This window comes from Fundulus heteroclitus, chromosome 3 (assembly GCF_011125445.2).
Source record: "Fundulus heteroclitus isolate FHET01 chromosome 3, MU-UCD_Fhet_4.1, whole genome shotgun sequence".
NCBI lineage: Eukaryota > Metazoa > Chordata > Actinopteri > Cyprinodontiformes > Fundulidae > Fundulus > Fundulus heteroclitus.
Window position 1 is genome coordinate 16,360,565 of NC_046363.1, and position 17,477 is coordinate 16,378,041.

At 36.7% G+C, this 17,477-nt stretch overlaps 1 protein-coding gene across 1 annotated transcript in view; it reads right to left on the bottom strand.

Moving 5' to 3' along the window:
- Positions 1–17,477, bottom strand: part of cdkal1 (CDK5 regulatory subunit associated protein 1-like 1) — a 277,368-nt gene that overhangs the window by 110,099 nt on the left and 149,792 nt on the right. The window contains exon 10 of the mRNA XM_036130742.1: positions 5,782–5,927. Coding sequence (XP_035986635.1) covers positions 5,782–5,927 — 146 coding nt within the window. The remainder of the gene's footprint in view (positions 1–5,781; positions 5,928–17,477) is intronic.

The window sequence follows — 17,477 nt, forward strand, 5'->3', positions numbered from 1 at the left end:
CAGACTAAAAACCATTAATTGCCAACACATACCAAATTATCATTCTTATATGGATGAAATGATTTCTTTTCTTTCCTCTTCCTCCTTTCAGCTTAACCAACCCTAAAATTTTCAAATTAATGATGCCAGGTTCTCCTCCTCTGGACACACAAGCAATCCCCTGCTCATGGGCATATAGCCATTTTATTCCAAGTGTTTTATCTTCACTCCCAATGGCTCAAGCATGTTTAATCCTGAATTAGAGTTCTGGGAAAATCAGCACAGACATTATAGCAAACTATAAACTAAGTGCGGAAAATCCTTTGACCATGTTCATACAGTCTGTAACAGCTTTTTTTCCACCATAACAGGATTTTCATCCATATGCCATTAGATAAATGGTGTAAATCCTTATATAATTTTATTTCAGCAAATGACAGAGAAGACAGCAAAAAATAAATGAGCCTATACTAGCAGACGAGTACAAATTAACCATTCATTTTAATTATTATTCAAACTATTGTTATAATTTTACACAGCAGAAAGCTGTCCGGTTATAATAACCACAAAATTCTGTGACAATGTTGCTTGAAAAAAAAAAGCTATCTTTTCTTTCTCCAAATGTGCAGGTGGGATGGCTTTAATGGAATATTCTTCGCACAGAGAATATGAATAAGACCCAATAATGAAAGAAGTAGTGGAAATATACGCTTTGAAAATAAAGCAATTCTTGCATTTTGTTACAGTCTCTGAGCTCTATTCCAGGACAGACATGCAGCCTGAGAGTTAAGATGATCCTCACGCATCTGTCTTTGGTTTGGATTCAGATATATTCAGAAATATAGGGGTATTTGCTGAAATCCAATTTGACGACTGCCTTTCAGCTTATCAGTTACTAGGAAGACATTAACTATTTGACGTGGCAAACAAATTTGTGTTGTTATGTGTGTCAGTCAGACTGATCTGTCAGGAAAACCCCCGCAACTCATTTACATTCAGTTAATGTTTATTAAACAAACCGATGTGTCGGGCCAAGTAAGCATCAATAAGTTATTGAGTTGGTAACAGTTTGAAAGACAAAAAAAAAATATTAGAAAATATTTGAGTGATCCAAAATTAGATTTACTGTAGCTGAAAACTGCAGAAAAATCTTCCTCTAGTCGCATTAAGAATGTGTTAAAATGCTGCAGAGCTGCAGACAAGACAGGGGACCCAAAAGGACCTGGGTCCACCCCTGAAAGTGTCAAAACTAACCAGTAATTGAACAAGTTGGCCAGGTCTCCTGGATCAAGATTCAATTTATCTAAAGGTAGATAAATTGAACCTTGATTCGGGTTGATAACTGAATCAATGTGTGCTGCTTCCAGGAAAGAGCGAGGGCGACAGAACAAACTATCAGGAAAAATTACAAGGTGCAGGAAATGGGGACTACATCCCTCAGATTTTTCTAAATATCCATTCTATCTTTTCATGGGACAATACCGAGTCAGTAGGCAGCTTGTATGACAGTGCTAATTTGTTGTGCCCTTTAAAACAACACAGAGCCATTAACGTCTAAACTGTGAGCAACAAAGACGAATACAACTCATAATGTATGTAAGTATTGTGTGGCCAACATTAATTTCTAATACTGCCTTAACTGCCTCTAATACTGCCTTGGGCATGGAGTCCACTAGAGCCTTTACTAGAGTTCACTAGACCTTCACAGGTTGCTACTGAAATCCTCGACCACTCCTCTAAGACAAAATCCCATTGCTGATGCATAGAGACCTTATAATGCTCCATCTTCTCTTTGAGGATGACCCACAGATGCTGAATTGGGTTTAGATCCAGAAGCAAGCATGGCCAGTCCAGCCCCTTCCCCCTCACCTTCTTTAGCAGTGCAGTGAACATCTTGGAGGAGTGTTTGGGGTCGACATTTTGAAATACTGCCCCACACCCCCGTTTCATCCTCTGCTTCAGTATGTCAGTACATGCAGGATTCATGGTTCCTTCAATGAAGTGTAGTTCCTCACAGCCGGCAGTACTAATGCAGCCCCAAACCAAGACTACGGCTTGACTGGCAAGACAGATATCTTTGTGCTTCTCGCTTGGTTGCCGCCACACACGGCTAGCACCATCTGAACCAAGTTTATCTTGGTCTCATCAGAGGACATGGCTCCAGTAATCCAAGTCCTCAGCCAGCTGGTTGCCGGTAAACTGTTTTCTGGCTTTCTGGAGCATCGTCTTTAGAAAAGGCTTCCTTCAGGGGCGACCGACGTGCAGACCAATTTGATGCAGAGTTCAGCTTTTGGTCCGAGCAAGGAAAGGCCGACATCTCCCCCCCCTTCAACCTCTGCAGCAATGCTGCAGCACTTACACATCTGCTGTCAAATTCTGCTGTCAGTTCTGAGTTGAGCAAATTAAACCACTGGATGGTCCTGGCCACCGTGCTGCAGCTCAGTTTCAGGGTGTTGGCAGTCTTCTTAGAGCAAAGGCCATCTTCATGCAGATCATAAAGATGGAAGAATGCCCTTTTCACTCATTTACGATCCACCAATTTTTCTCATTTGCTGATTCCCCAAAAATGATTAGCTGAAACTTGGGATGAGGTAGAATGAACCACTGAAATATGTTTATAGTTCAGATACTTGTCTAATTCTTTTTTTTTTATCCTTTTTTTCCATTTCTTTCAGATACTGTTCACTTGCTGTTAGTGAGTTATTATTTTGGAACTATTTTTGTTCTATTGCCTTTCAATAGTTGGTTTGTATTATTTGTTGAGCACACGCTGCATAATAAGAAAGGGACAAAAAAATAAGCAAAAGCTGTAGAGCAAAGAAAAATTAGAGATTCTTTTAAAAGACACAAGAGCATCTGTCTCATTAAATGCAACATTTAAAGAAATTCAAGACTCTTTCAAATTCTCCCACAGTACTGCATTTCTTCTTGACTGTAAATGAATGATAATAGGTTCTTGTGTATTTCTGCGCCTCATGCAGACTCACACCAACAGGGGTGTGTGTGTGTTTGGCTCGCCTGAACCTTTGGCCTGTCTCCCAGAACATGAACTGCACCCATGATAAAACAACTGCAACCAAATGGGTCACACTGCTATAAATATACAAAATTTTACAAAGACAGCATCTAACATTCTCGCTTGGATGTGTGTTTATGTAACAGATGATGGAAACACGCACCGACTCGGCAAAAGAGGCAGATTATGATTTATAAGTGGTAGCTTTTGTGTGGATGTGTCGTTGTACAGCACATTGTTTTCAGTGATTATTTATTAGTGATTTAAAGTGACAAGCAGAAACCAGTTTAATGCCCTTAAAGAAACACAGACATGTAGCTCCATCTGAAGATGTGCCTGGATTTTTTTTTTTTACTATCATCACTGCACAATACAGGCAGTAGGTCTAAGAAAAAAAAATTATATTTGCTATTTTTTCCTCAAAACCCACATCAACCAGGAACAAACTGAGAACAATACAAGAAAACTGCTTTTAATTCTCACACTGGATCTTGCCTGGTAGAAAATTTAAGCAAATACAGATAATTTGCTTAGTTTGGTTGAGTTACCACAGGAGTCGAAATGAAAAGAAGCGAGAAAGAAAAGAAGGAGAAGAGGGTAAACAGAAAGATAAATCCATACGTTAATAAGATTGAGTAATAAAAAAGTTCAACACTTGAGCGAGGCAAAAAACCTTGATTTCCATCACTCTTGGCTACAATTGTGAGTGGCTCTGAATATAAACTCTGTTAATATAAGGAGAAGTTTTCAATATAAACGTCTGCCTGGTTCTACATTTTATATTCATTTTGACTCTAGCCTATATGAGACAGTTACATAAAATCTATTGCTGTTGCGAATAAATTTCAGCTGCTTATAGAAAATTCTGCATAAACACATCAAGGCAGGTTTGCGAAGACAAAGAGGGATTTACTTTTAATTTAGAAACCTTCCTGACCTGATTTGAAGCATAACATTGGCTCTTTTTTCAGCTATTAAACATGCTGAAACAAGTATCTCAAGAACCTCCAGATTCTGACATCATGAATATGAAACTACTGAGCCTTTCAAAAGTATTAATTAACCCCTTAGGCTTTTTCGCCTATTTTGTGAAATTCCAAACTGCAACTTAAATGTTTTTTAATCATGACGAATGTGATGAATCTGCAATAAATTGTCTAACTTGATGAAGTCAAAAGAGAAATGAGTTCATCTAAGTCTACCTGTGTCAAATCTAAGTGTCACATGATCTGCCAGCATAAGGTCCCAGAAGCTGCAGCACCGCTAAGCAAGAAGCATCGCACCATGAAGCCCAAGGGGCTCTCCAACAAGTCAGGGACAAAGTTGTGACAAAGTACAAGTCAGGGTGGGGTTCTAAAAAATATCAACAGAGCACCATCAAAACCATAATCTTTTAATAAAAAGGATATACCAGGAAAACAAACAAAAACTAAGAAAAACTCAAGTGGTTTAAGGAGAAACATTTAAATGTTGTGGAATGGCCTAGTCAAAGTCCAGACATCAATCCAATTGAGAATCTGTGGTTATGCTTGAAGATCACTGTTCTAAGGTGAAAACCATCCAGCATGAAGGAGCTGGAGCAGTTTTACCTTCAGGAATTGACAAAAATCCCAGTGGCTCGATGTAGTGAGCTCACAGAGAGGAATATACTGCAAATGAAACAGTGCAAACTCACAATCAAATTTAATTCCAGGTTGTGAGGCAACAAACGCCAAGGAGTTGAATACTTTTGTGAGGCCCTGTACATGTTTTTTAGGGTCTGATTTTCTTCAAACTCGTTTACAGTCTATACAATGTAGTAAACTCATCTACCACATGCTTTTTACTCTTTAATTCCAGGAATAATGTGATTACAACCTGGCACTAAACAATGGCATGCTTTCCTGTAGAATTACTTAACATACAGATGTCTCTGAATCTTGTGATACCAACAGATTTAAGGTGGAAATGTGACACAAACATATTTAATGTCAATCCATTTAAAACGTATAGTTAAAGCATCACTTGTTTATTTAACACTCCACTGTGTACTACCATAATTAACATCATTACAGATTATTTATTTTCAAAAGATAAGATAAACCTTGCACATTAGGCCAAGATCAGCGCTGTGTTTTTTTCATATCAGTAATGCGTAAATTTACTATAATGTACAATGTGTTTATTTTTTTTACTGTGCAGCTTTTTCTTTTAACAAGAAGAACAGCATGTCGGAGCTAAACAATCCTGCAGTCATCTCTAGACTTTTTATAGCAATTCAAAATTCTGATTTCAAGAGCAGCTCACATAATTTGGTGAGAGAATTAAAGCTTCATAGCTCAAAAGGTGTGAATTTTAGAAAATATACAGCAGTTTCAAACCTTACTTGCTTTTTAGATAGACAAACTGTTTTCATTTTCCAAAATAACACCATTGTGAGGATGGCCAACTTAGCACTGACAGAAAGCACCAGATGGTTTGTTGCACAAAGAAACATGGAAATTTGTCCTTGCAAGACACATTCAAAACTTCCCAGCAAGTGACTAAAAGAATTACAGTTCAATTATCATCCATCACTTTCCATCTTCCACAAAGTGGAGGAAAATATGTAAAATAAAACTTAGTTTTAGCACAACTTCAGCATAACCTGCTCAGCTCAAAGCAAAATGCATGTATATAAAGCAATTTAGTAAAACACATCTAAAGCAAAGCAGTTAATTTAAATGTATATCTGTGATCTATTTCTATGCATAGTTTGGAAAACTAAAAAAAACGTTAGTAACTCAGTGGTCTATGTCAGGCCTTACCTTTCTTTGAGGAAGTCCACAACTCTTCTGAAGTCATCAATGCAGTACTCTCTCTTCATGTCCATCAGGACACTGTCTGAGGCCGACTGCACAGGAACATGAAGGAAGGCATAAACACGCGGATGATTCAGAATCTTTGCCATCTCCTGATGGGGTACGTAGGGAAGGGGAGAGACACATGGAAAGAAAAATGAGAAAGTCATTAATAAACAGAAAGAGAGGCTAAAAAGCTGCTAAAATACTTCCCTGAATGTTCCCCTGTACGAGTCCGAGTCAAACTCATTTGTGAGTTTAAGCTTCAAAGAACAAAAAACATTTCAGGCTCCGAAAGGAGCCTGAAAAAATAAAGTTTTTTAGCAATCTAAAGGACTGTGTTTTACATAGCATATACACTTAAACCTCAAATTATTCATACTCCTTGTAGATTTAGATTTAAAGAGGCCAAGTTATGTTCTACACGACTTTAGGAATTTCTACGCCAATATCTCACTCTGGTTGCATACAAAGGTTTTCAGGTTAAATTATTGCACCCTGTTGGCTTATTGTATTTTTTTTATGTTTTACACTTTGTTCTTGCTCTAATTGTTAGTAAATGAAACACTTTTGTGGAAAGTCCACATGACTGAAAATACGATATTGCACATTCGCGCAATGAGGAAACAAGGAGAAGCGATGTAGCGGAGCGAGCTAGTAACGACCAGCGGATGTGCAAAAAGGTTAAGTAACCCTACTAATGCGGGTTGGTCCTCGACCACAACAGGCTGTCGCTTTATTGCGAGGAATTGTAGGATGGTCTACTGCCTCATACAGTAACTGGGTCAATAGTCTTGCTTTCTAATATTTCCACGGTACTGCCGGCAGATGGCACAACAATGTTTGTCTGCTGATCGTCCCTGGTGTCTTCCAGGCTCAAAAAGGAAAAGGTTAACACTACAGGATGAACGCTATGTGTATTTTGTTTTATTTGAAAATTATCATATATTTTTTGCTTTGTTTGTGATTTTTATTGGTCATAGTGTGTGACCAGGCTCTTTTAATTCAATATTTTAACATTGCCAGTATGTTTTCTCAGGAAGGAAAAGATAAAAAGTTATGGCACCCTAATGTGCCATAAATATCAGCAGAAAAAGAAACAATTTCTTTGTCTTACACTTTATGAAAAATGTACAAAACAATGTATCCTTGTAGCTAATTGGTAGAGTCTAAAGGAAAGGTCAATATTCTACAGGATTCCAAAAAGTCTCCAAAGCAGCCGGATTGCCGTGATAACTTCAAAACAACTGTTTCCATCAATTCAGCAGGTGGTCTACAGTTAGCTTGTGGCAAGTCATGGCTAAAACCAAAGAGCTAGGGACCCGTGGCTTCACATTTTGGTTACTCACAACCACAGGCGTACTTTTAAGTAGTATGTAAGGGTTCCACGATTAGTTGAAGGCATTGGCCTAAATATGTTTTAATTTTTCTATTAACTTAAAAAAATTGCTGTTTGTCATACGTAAAAACTAATATTTACTTTAAAAAAAATTGTATATCCTTAGTTATATTTTTCACCCATGAAGGTTGCCATTTTTTCACCTGCGCAATGCATGCTGGGTTAACGAAGCAGTTAGGTCCTACTAGACTGGAACCTACAGAGTTATCAGAGTTGTTTATTGTATTGCGTTTGACTGGTAAAAATTTAGACAATGTCACACAGTATCACCAATGGCTGTAATTTAAAAACAAAACAACAACAGAAATAATGAGGTGAGTCTTCATCGTTTCCCGCATGAAAAAAGGAGGACTTTCAGTCATTTTTACCAACGAAATTCACGACAACTGGTGGGGTGTTACCCTCGCAAGCTAAAACCTACTGACGTGACAACTATTTTTTTATCCATAAAGCACATAAAGCCCCCCACTACTTCCTTGCAAGCGAAATCGCGAATGTGAAACCATGGACCCAACATTGGACTGAAGACCAGCCACTAAACAGGTGTTAACGGACCGAAGACCAGATCTATCAGATCCTGACACTGGACACAGAGCACTATTTGCCAGGATCACACAGTCTTAAAAGCAGTACGTGTCATCATCATCATCATCATCATCATCATCATCATATTATTATTATTATTATTATTATTATTATTATTATGATGACCCAGGATGGGTCATTCATCCAGAATGCAATGCAGCATAAACAACATGGTGACATCTGTGTGACAAAATTGTATTTAAATGTATAAAAACTCAACTTGCAGTAAAAAAAAGTATTTTTACTGCATTGTTTTTCCATCTAAATCAGATCTTTCTTAAATACAGTATATTGTTACAACTAATCGTGAATCCCTTGAAAAATACAACATGTTTCACACAGTGAAGAATCCCACAAAAAAACAAAACGGCAAGAAAACGGCATTACGGAAAAAGAAGACTACATTAAGACCAACGACATCAAACAATCTGCAAAAAAAACCTCGGTCTTGGGCAACATTGGATGTTTTACATTTGACATTGACCCAAAACACATTGAAACAGCATCTAAAATGGTTAGCTAACAAAAATATTAACGCCACTCCACAGCTACGCCAGTCACTGCCCCCTACAACATATTTAAACCACCCAGACATAAAAGCCCAATTGGAGGTCTTTGTTGAAAACAGCTCACAATGCATGAAAAGACATCTTCACTCAATACCATTTAACAGCCTGGTTTAGAGAGAGATTAATAAAAAAATATCAATATTAAAAGTAATCTTGGCAGAAAACCAGGACAAAAAAAATGTGACAAGAAACAGTAAAAAATGGTCAAATCAATTCTGAATAGTGAAGGCGGGTTAAAAAATGTAAGGAAATAAAAACTGCTCGATGTAAAATTATAAACTTTTTACAGTTCCAAGTATAGCAAATAATAAAGCTAACATAATTTAGATTTTTTTTCATGAGTTTTTAAAGAGCATACCTGAAAATGAGAGAAAGCTTTATAGAAAAACATCAGAAGTTACTAACATTCATTTCAAGAAGCTTCCTCATGCACTAATCTTTCTTCAGTACTGAAGCAGAAACAAGAGTATTGCAGTTGTGGAGGCCAAGAGGTGAACATTGGTACCAAGTGATCCCCAAAAGCCAATAAACTGAGCCCAGAAACAGAACCTGAAATATTTTTATACAAGTTAATCAAGACTCACTCGAGGAGAAAGAATCCAAATCTCTCTGTTGGCTCATTGAATAAAATGAAGGCTCCATTAACATTCCTGCTTCTTTGTACAATCTTTTCCCCTGCAGACCTTCAATAATGCTTTCAGTTTCTCATTTCTCTTTTTCATGTTGCTAAAAGAGAAGCAGCAGTGGGAATTTGTTGTGCCCCCAGTAGATGCAAAGTCCCAGGAGTCAAGGTTGTTCCTGCAGAGACCCTTTGTATCAGAAAAGCTGATAGCTGCTACCGAGACGTGCAGGTCCCCGTGTCAATATGAAGAAGAAGAAAAAGAAAAATACATAAAGTCTATAATTAACTCACTGAAGATTTCGGGCCCTGAGGTATCTAAGTGTTTTTACTAAAAGTTATACAAATGATCATGGTACGCTTTGTTCTGCAGTTTCTTTTAAAAGAAAACAGCGGCAGAGTTACTGAGTGAAAAACATTAAAATTTAAGATTAAAAAAAAGACATTAAAAAAACTCTTTTATCTATAGAAATAATCCTCAATCAGTTTTTACTCTCATTGATGAGATTAAGGCAAGCATGATAGAGTTTAAGATCCTTTACGTGATTTAAGCTAAATAAAATGAAGGCACCATGTCTGAGGAAAAAAAGCAGCTGAGCTGATATAAAATGACAAGAGAAAACTTTTAGGTCACAAAAAAATTCTACTTAATTTGGTATTTTTCAAGCTAGAAAGTCTGGATCTTTAATTGTACTTAAAGGGAAACCAACAGTCTTTATTTGATTATAAATCCAGTAAAAGTAAATGTCTCCAGATGGATAAAAAGCCGTCAATGAAACCAGAACAGGCAACAAAAACACAGCCTGAGCAGTTTAATTTTTTTGTCTTAGCTATTACACTTTTAAGTATTACATTTTTTTTTTTTACTTTTATCTTTTGTTTTTCTTGTGCTCAAATTATTTCCTCTCTGCAACAGCTTAAGAGACCACAGATGTGTGTTTTTTTTTTGGGGGGGGGATTTTTTTTTTTGGTGACGGACATAATCAAGATGGTATCATCATCATGCTAATCACTACAAAAAAAAAAAAAAAAAAAAAAAAAAAAAAAAAAAAAAAAAAAAAAAAAAAAAAAAAAAAGAAGAGGGGGGAAAAGAGAGGGGAGGAAGGAATGATTTAATGATTCCCTACAAGAATATGCTGATTGCAGTCCATTTTCTCAATTAAGATCTATTGTTGAACGGTCTCTCCTTCGTATGAAGACACTAAAGCATATGTGCACAGGAACCCACACACAGACACAGCTCAGTGGCAGCGCCACAGGGGGTTGACCGCAGGAAGCTCCAAATTAGAAAGAATTAATTTGGTTGGAAAATGGAGCTTGATTGGTGACAGAAATCAGGCTGCTGCACGAGTGTGAATGTGGTTGTAAGATAAAAAAAAAAGAGAAACATAAGAAGGAGATTACATTTTGGTGTATTTTTTTAAAGGTTGATTTAACTCCACATTGCTTATACTCTTTCTTTTGATTCCTATAGGAGATGATGTCTTTTTGATATGACGTCTTAAAAGGCTCCTTGCTGGATATTTAAAGTGTTCCATAACCATAAAACCACAAAAAAGAGAGGAACAACCATAACCAATATTTTCAAAATATTAAATCTGGGAGCAACAAAAACTAGTCCCTCTTCAAATGGCCAGGCAATTACATTTAATGTTTTCAGTGGTATTAAAAAAAATGCCCTTCTCAGTATGTGCCTTTTCAGAGTAGGCTGTAATCTACCATCTCTTAAATAAATTTGTCTAATATCAGAGACTTGGCACATCCTGACAGTAAAATTTTATTGAGCACAGGTGTTTGCAAGTTGCAGTGATATAAACACGCTGATATAAAACAATTATTAAGAAGTTTCCAAACTCAGTAAAATTAATAGGTATTCTCTAAGTCACCAGCATCAAATTTCAAGAAAATTGTCAGGAGAAAGTTCCGTTAGAGTTTGTTTTTCTCTCTCTGTTTGACAAATGAAATACTTGAAAACCTTGAACTAAGCAAAAGCGCTTTTTTGACAATTGTTTAGCATTTTATTTTATTTTTTTCAAAAAAAAAAAAAAAAAATTTCTAGTGGATATATAAAAGGAAATGAACATGTCTCTGATCAATTGTTAATGTAAAAAAAATACGCTAATAGGATTTACTTAAAATATTTTCACTAAGCTGTTAAACACCACAAAACAAGGTAAAAAAAAATCCATGCTTTATATTGAATGCATACTTTATAATATTCTTATGGGTCTGTGCGATATATCTTGAATACACTGTATCAAAGTATCATGTGTATCATATATTTTTAGCCTTCAGTCCTCCCTAACTTACTTTGTTTTATTTAGACAAATCCACATCAATTCCTTTCATCTTTGGATCTTCAGCTCATATAAATATATGAATCAGAAAGAATACTGGAGTAGCTAAAACATTTCTACATATTTTCTCCCAAACAGACTCAATAGAGGACAAACTCTTTTCTCAATACTCATACTAGCATCTTTAAAAATGCATGGTCTTATTGATTATATTCAACTGTATGCTTGATGTAAATATTTAAATTATACCTGCAAGTAAAATATTTAGAATCTCTCTAAAGGAGAGCTGATATGTAAAGCTACAAAAAGAAGCTTGAGTGATATTTTTGATCCAAATGAACAGTAAAAATAAATTAGTATTAAAATGGTTACTGTACAAACAGGATAAAAACATACCTCAAAATACAAAAGCAGTAAGTCAAATTTCTTACAAGGGTCTATATCGTGCAAAATCAACTTTTTGTGAGCTTTTAAGTGTTATTATACTATTCCTTCATCAAAATCAATCATGCACAATGTGGCATTTCTGCTTGATCTATGCATGTCTAAATAATCTACGTAAAAGCTGCTCTCTCAGCAGCCGCCCCTTCTCATTCTGGAAAACTAGTTGTTCGTTACTGGCCTACATAGAGCTTTGATTACCTACCTCCTCCAGGAAGCAACTACCTTGACCGCCCCTGCCCAGTAAATAACACACCCAATGAAAAAGTAATGTGAGGCAGAGCGCAATCATTTCTGCTAAAAGTTGAGACGAAGCGACCCTTTTTGCACCTAATCTGCACAGTAACTCTCTTTTTTGATACCGCATTGCAATCAATCTTTAACCTCCAGGGCGACCCCTCATGGGGGGAGGCAGAAATGCAGTGAGGGCAAGCGGCTTCTTCCGGGTTGGAAAAACAGCACCAGAAAACAACTAATATTTCATAACTAATGAATATTTCAAAGTAGGCCTGAGCGATAAACCGAAAATTTACCGACACCAAAATCTTTGACTATAACCAATTTTGCCCATGTCGGTATTTCCGGTATTTAAAAAAAGAAATAAAAGAAAAAGTCATTTTCATAGGTATATGTAGGCTATGCGCTATGCAAGTACAGTCTGTAGTCACATGACTCCACCCCTTCCACAGTGAAACAAGAAGCAAAAGAGACGAGGAGGTTGAGAAGATGGAGGAAATTTTAAATGTTTAAGCAGCGGCGACGGTAGAGCTGCTCGAGGAAGAGGAGCAGCTGTTAAATACATTGCAGCCACAACTGATCTCTGGTCAGGTGATGGATCCGTACATTAGTCTGACTGTACATTACATCAATAACAAATGGAAACCAGAGCAAGACGGCATATTTTCCAGCCAATACCTTGGAGATGGTTTAAGCACGATGCTGTCTGCATGGGACATCAAGGAAGAGGCCCTTGTTGTAATTATTACTGACAAAGGCGCAAACAGAGTTAAGGCTATCCAGCTCAACAGATGGATGTGAGCGCAGTTTTTTGGGCACTGGCTGTACCTGGCAACCAGTAAGTGTGTACATCTTAATGGAATTACCAATGTAGAATTTTAATTATTATTACTCAATCTTTAGTAATATACCATCAATATAAATGGCTGTGAAGTAGCCCGGGGTGGGTGGATTTGTGTTATTGTCCATTTATTGTTATCAAGGTGAGCTGCTCAATATATCGCAATATTGCTTTTTGGCCATTTTACCCAGCCCTACTTCATAGTGCCAAAGCCAATATTTCATCATATATATGCCTATAGTTAAGTATGGAAGGCTTTAAACAAGGTATGATATAAAACCTTTAACAGTTACATGTCAGCATAAGATCAATGAGACGCCAACATCACAAATTAAAGAATAGCCTGTATGTGGAGATGCTAAACAAATTATTTCTAGAACATGTTACACAAGGCATCTTTGATTTATTCAAATCCATGGAGCATAATCTTAGGAGAGTAATGACTTCTACTTGTCTAAACTGAATGTTGATTTTCAGAGCCATAAATATTAACCGTCACATAGTAACAGGGTTTACATCGGGGAACCAGAAGACAGAAGGATATTATAAAACATTTGCAGAACAGTGTTGTAATTGAGGTTGCAGCAGACAAAAAAAAATGATTACACATTTCAAACACGTTGTGTTTCAATTTATTTACCCTGGAGGATACAGAAGAACTGCAGCACCTCCTGTGGTGCAGATCAAATCTAGAAGAAAATGTGTAAATGCGTAGCATTTGAATGTCACACAGAGCTAAATATGCTGGTTTTTGTTTTTTTTTAACTGTGTGGTGGCAAAGCGACAAACATCCAATTTTGTAATTTCCCTTTAAATATTGATTGCATATCCAGGTTTACTTTCAGCAGGAAAAGATTAGTAAAGTAAATAGGAAGTACTCCTAAATCACCAAACATTAAACAAGATTGTGAATATGCCAGGGTTTGCAGCTGGAGGTTAGATTGTAAACTACTGATAATTTAGTTTACTCTCTGAAGGATGAGAGAAAGTGTGTGTGTGTGCGTGCATGTGTGTGCGTGCATGCATGTGTGTGCGTGCGTGTGTCCAAAGGTTGGTAGATTATCAACCTTTGTGAAACCTAGTGGCCTAACATATGGAGGGGCTTTTCACACAGAAACATCTGAAAAACCTTCTGTGGGAACCACCTGGAGAGGAGGAGCTGAAGTAGATTATTGGATGACTATTGTCATCCAATCGTACTTAGGAATGTTTTTATAAACGCATCTGTAAATGTAATTTTATTAAGTAATTGTGGATGTGGCTGCTTTGTATGGACCTATATTCAATATGTTACGGACAATAAAGTAATTAGAAGAGCAGGATAATGTAATTTTAACATTAATCTCATTTTATTAATAATGTTGGTAATTAATAAGTGTTAATAATTATATTGTTGTTGTTTTTTGTCTGAAATAAATTAAATAAAAGAGAAACTGACCTGGGAGATTTAAACATGGAGATGGAGACATAAGCCCGCCCTCAGTCCCAGCAAAGTGTGGTGAGAGGGAACCAATTTCTTTGTGCTATAGAAACATTGATGCAGATCTGCAAAAAGGGAACTAAAAGTAAGTAAAGTTTTCTTGAAATCAGTGTATTTGTCCTTGATTTGAGCAGGTAAATAAGATGATCTGCCAATGAAATAATTATTTTGACCCCTAAAATAAAATAATTAGATATAATGTACATGACATAAGACGGTGGGGATCAGTCGTTCCTATTTTAAGGGTAAAATTCTTATTCCATTGGGAGATCATTTAAACTTGCAGCTCAAATCAAGGATAAATACACCCATTTCAAGAAATTGTTACTTATTTTAAGTTCCCTTTATGCAATGGGCCAAGCCCTGTTGCTGGACAGGAGAAACTCCAAAAGAGCCATGTTCATAATCAAAGTTTATATGTTAATTTATTAATGATTTATAATTAGTATTTTATTGGTTGTTTGCCATTGCCAACAGGTTTTTATAGACCACGCTTGACAGGGTGAGCATGTAGCAGCATTTACATGCACCATTCAGTTTAAGTTTAAAATCCTAGGGCTTTGCAAATAACACTAATAATTCCATTCTATTCAGTAGCAACAAGTTAATTTTTTTAACAGTGTAATAGTTACACCTTTCATGAATTATTAGATATAAATATTAGACAATGAATGGTGGAGTACTTTTTAGGATGGCTGCTTTGGAGCCAGATGGCCCATGGCTAAAATCTAAACCAGGCTAAGCTACCTATACAGAGTGTCTCTCCATGGCCCTGCATGGATTAAGCAGGTATAGAAAACAAAGGAATGAGGACATTTACCCATCTGTTTGCAAATGAAGCTTGACAAACTCCCTGATATATAGTACGTGTATGAGATTTACATTGTCGCTCCACCAAAGAACACTTCACTGGGAAGATCAAAATGTTGTAATTGCTCCCAAAAAAAAAGCCTTCACACAACATTGAAACCACTTTGGGTGGAAAACGAGGATCCTGTTAAGAGCTTGCACCAACACAAGTCATGGGTGAGCTGATCACACACGGTCAGAGTTAAGTAAAGGTGCCAACAAACACAGAAAAACACTTTTAGGATGTTTCTTCCTAGACTACCTATAGCCTCTGCTGCGCAGCCAGACCATGTCTTCTGTAACACCATGGCTGGACCCGAAACGTTTTAATTATAGCTTCCTTAACACCCCCGCCCATTTTCCTCGGCTCAGTCTGCAGTAAATTCCATAGCATGCCGCTGCTATGTCTGTAACATAGTAACGCAGTCTGTAACACTATTTTGGGGGTAAATATCTGTCTCTTTGTGCTAACACCAACTTCTGTGAAAGGACACACCATAATGCTATAGTTAGTAATCCTGTTCAGAAACAGTTTTTGTTACACTGGGTGAAATGGTCCTTCCATCCTGACAGCAGTCAATACATTATGTATTCAGAAAAAGGAACTAGAAATTCAGACCCTTGCAAGAGCTGCATGCCTGTAAAAACCCTGATCAATCCCTGCCATTCGGTCCAAAAGTAAAGAACCAATCAGATGCCTTCATGTCTCGTCCTGCTCATGCCCCCCTCCGTGTCTCCTCCTCCCCATGAACTCCAACATTACCAACTATAACTTTAATTATTCTTGCTTTCATCTCTCTTATTATCACTTTTAGTCTACGTCATAGTTTCTTTAAACCTAAATAACAGGTTAATCTGAAACACGTTGATTTCAGAATATTAGTATATTGATGTTACAGTAATGTTTTTAGGATTTAAAAAAAAAAACATCAGGAGAATTGCTGTTGGTGACGGTGACAGTTCATTATATAATATGGCTCTGCATTTATTAGCATGTAAAACAGGCAACTGAGCTCTAATGATTCAAGGTGGATTTAATGCCAGGTGCAAATGTATGTTGTACTACTTTTATCTGAGCCTGGCTACATTATACATTTTCAAGGTCTCAAACGGGCCTCTATCACTATATATTTTTTGTTCCTGGTACTGCAGACCTCAACTCTCTCCAAAATGTTCCTTGTCAGTCCCTTGACAAGTGGTGGTTGCCCTGGTGAAAATTGATGTCCATTATCTGGGAGGTGATCATATTATTATAGCTGATCATCATATTTCTTCTCATTATTTACTGCTCTTGCTTACATGATATTTTCAGTCATGGATACACAAGTTCACATTAGTACAGTTACGTTCATAACCATGCACCTTTTTATAGAGAAACGTAAGTGGAGACTGACAGAAATTGAAGCTCAAAAGTATATAGCTGAGAGGAGAAAAAATATCAGAAAATGACAGATTTTTTTTTCCTATGTAGCTACTCAAAAAGGAACTCCTGACAGCACAATGCAATCAACTAAAATGTCAGTGAGAAGTGGCCCATGAGAGGCGATTGGGCCTTTAACTGCTCCAATCAACAAATGGTGCTATGAGGCTGCAGACATCTGTCAAGAAAAACAGGCTGCAGACAAGTAAAAAAAAAAAAGTGCTCTTGTGTGACAGAAGGAGACAGCACAGAAGTGTTGATCTGAATGTGAGCGAGAGGGTGATCTTTAGCAGGCTAGTGGTGAAGTTACTTGGCCTTTTCAGCTTCAATCACAGCCATTCAGTTTGATGATCTTATATAAGTGCTGGTCTTCTGTAAAAAAGGAAAGACTGCAGGGTATTATTTGGCCTTACTTAAAGATGATGGATAAATATACTTCTGAGCACTGGCCCTCATCACAGCATTTATATTACCACTATTATCATAAAAAGTTAGATAAAAAAGGGGAAGCTAAAAGGCTATGATTGTCTTCTTAAAGGGAAGAAAATAATTTAAATGTAAAACTAAGTACAAAGAAAGCTAAAAGTTATGTCTTTTAAGTTGTGCATACCCAATGACTATATACTTTAATAACATGGTATAGGATTAAACAATTTGTACAATAAAATAACTAGAGCTAGCAGAAAATGAGAGTATGGGAGGAGGGAAGGGAGAAAGGGTAAATAGGGGACAGGAGCAACAAAGGAAAATGACAACTTAAGGAAGACCATTCTTATCTTTCTTTATGTAGGTTAATTGACTGAGGAATTAAAGCAAAAAAAAGAAAGAAGATATAATTCAATTCATTGCATAGAAGTTAACAATAAAAGAGCTGATAGCATATGAAATGATTCTTAACATACATCCACACAGAGTGAGTGAGTGTG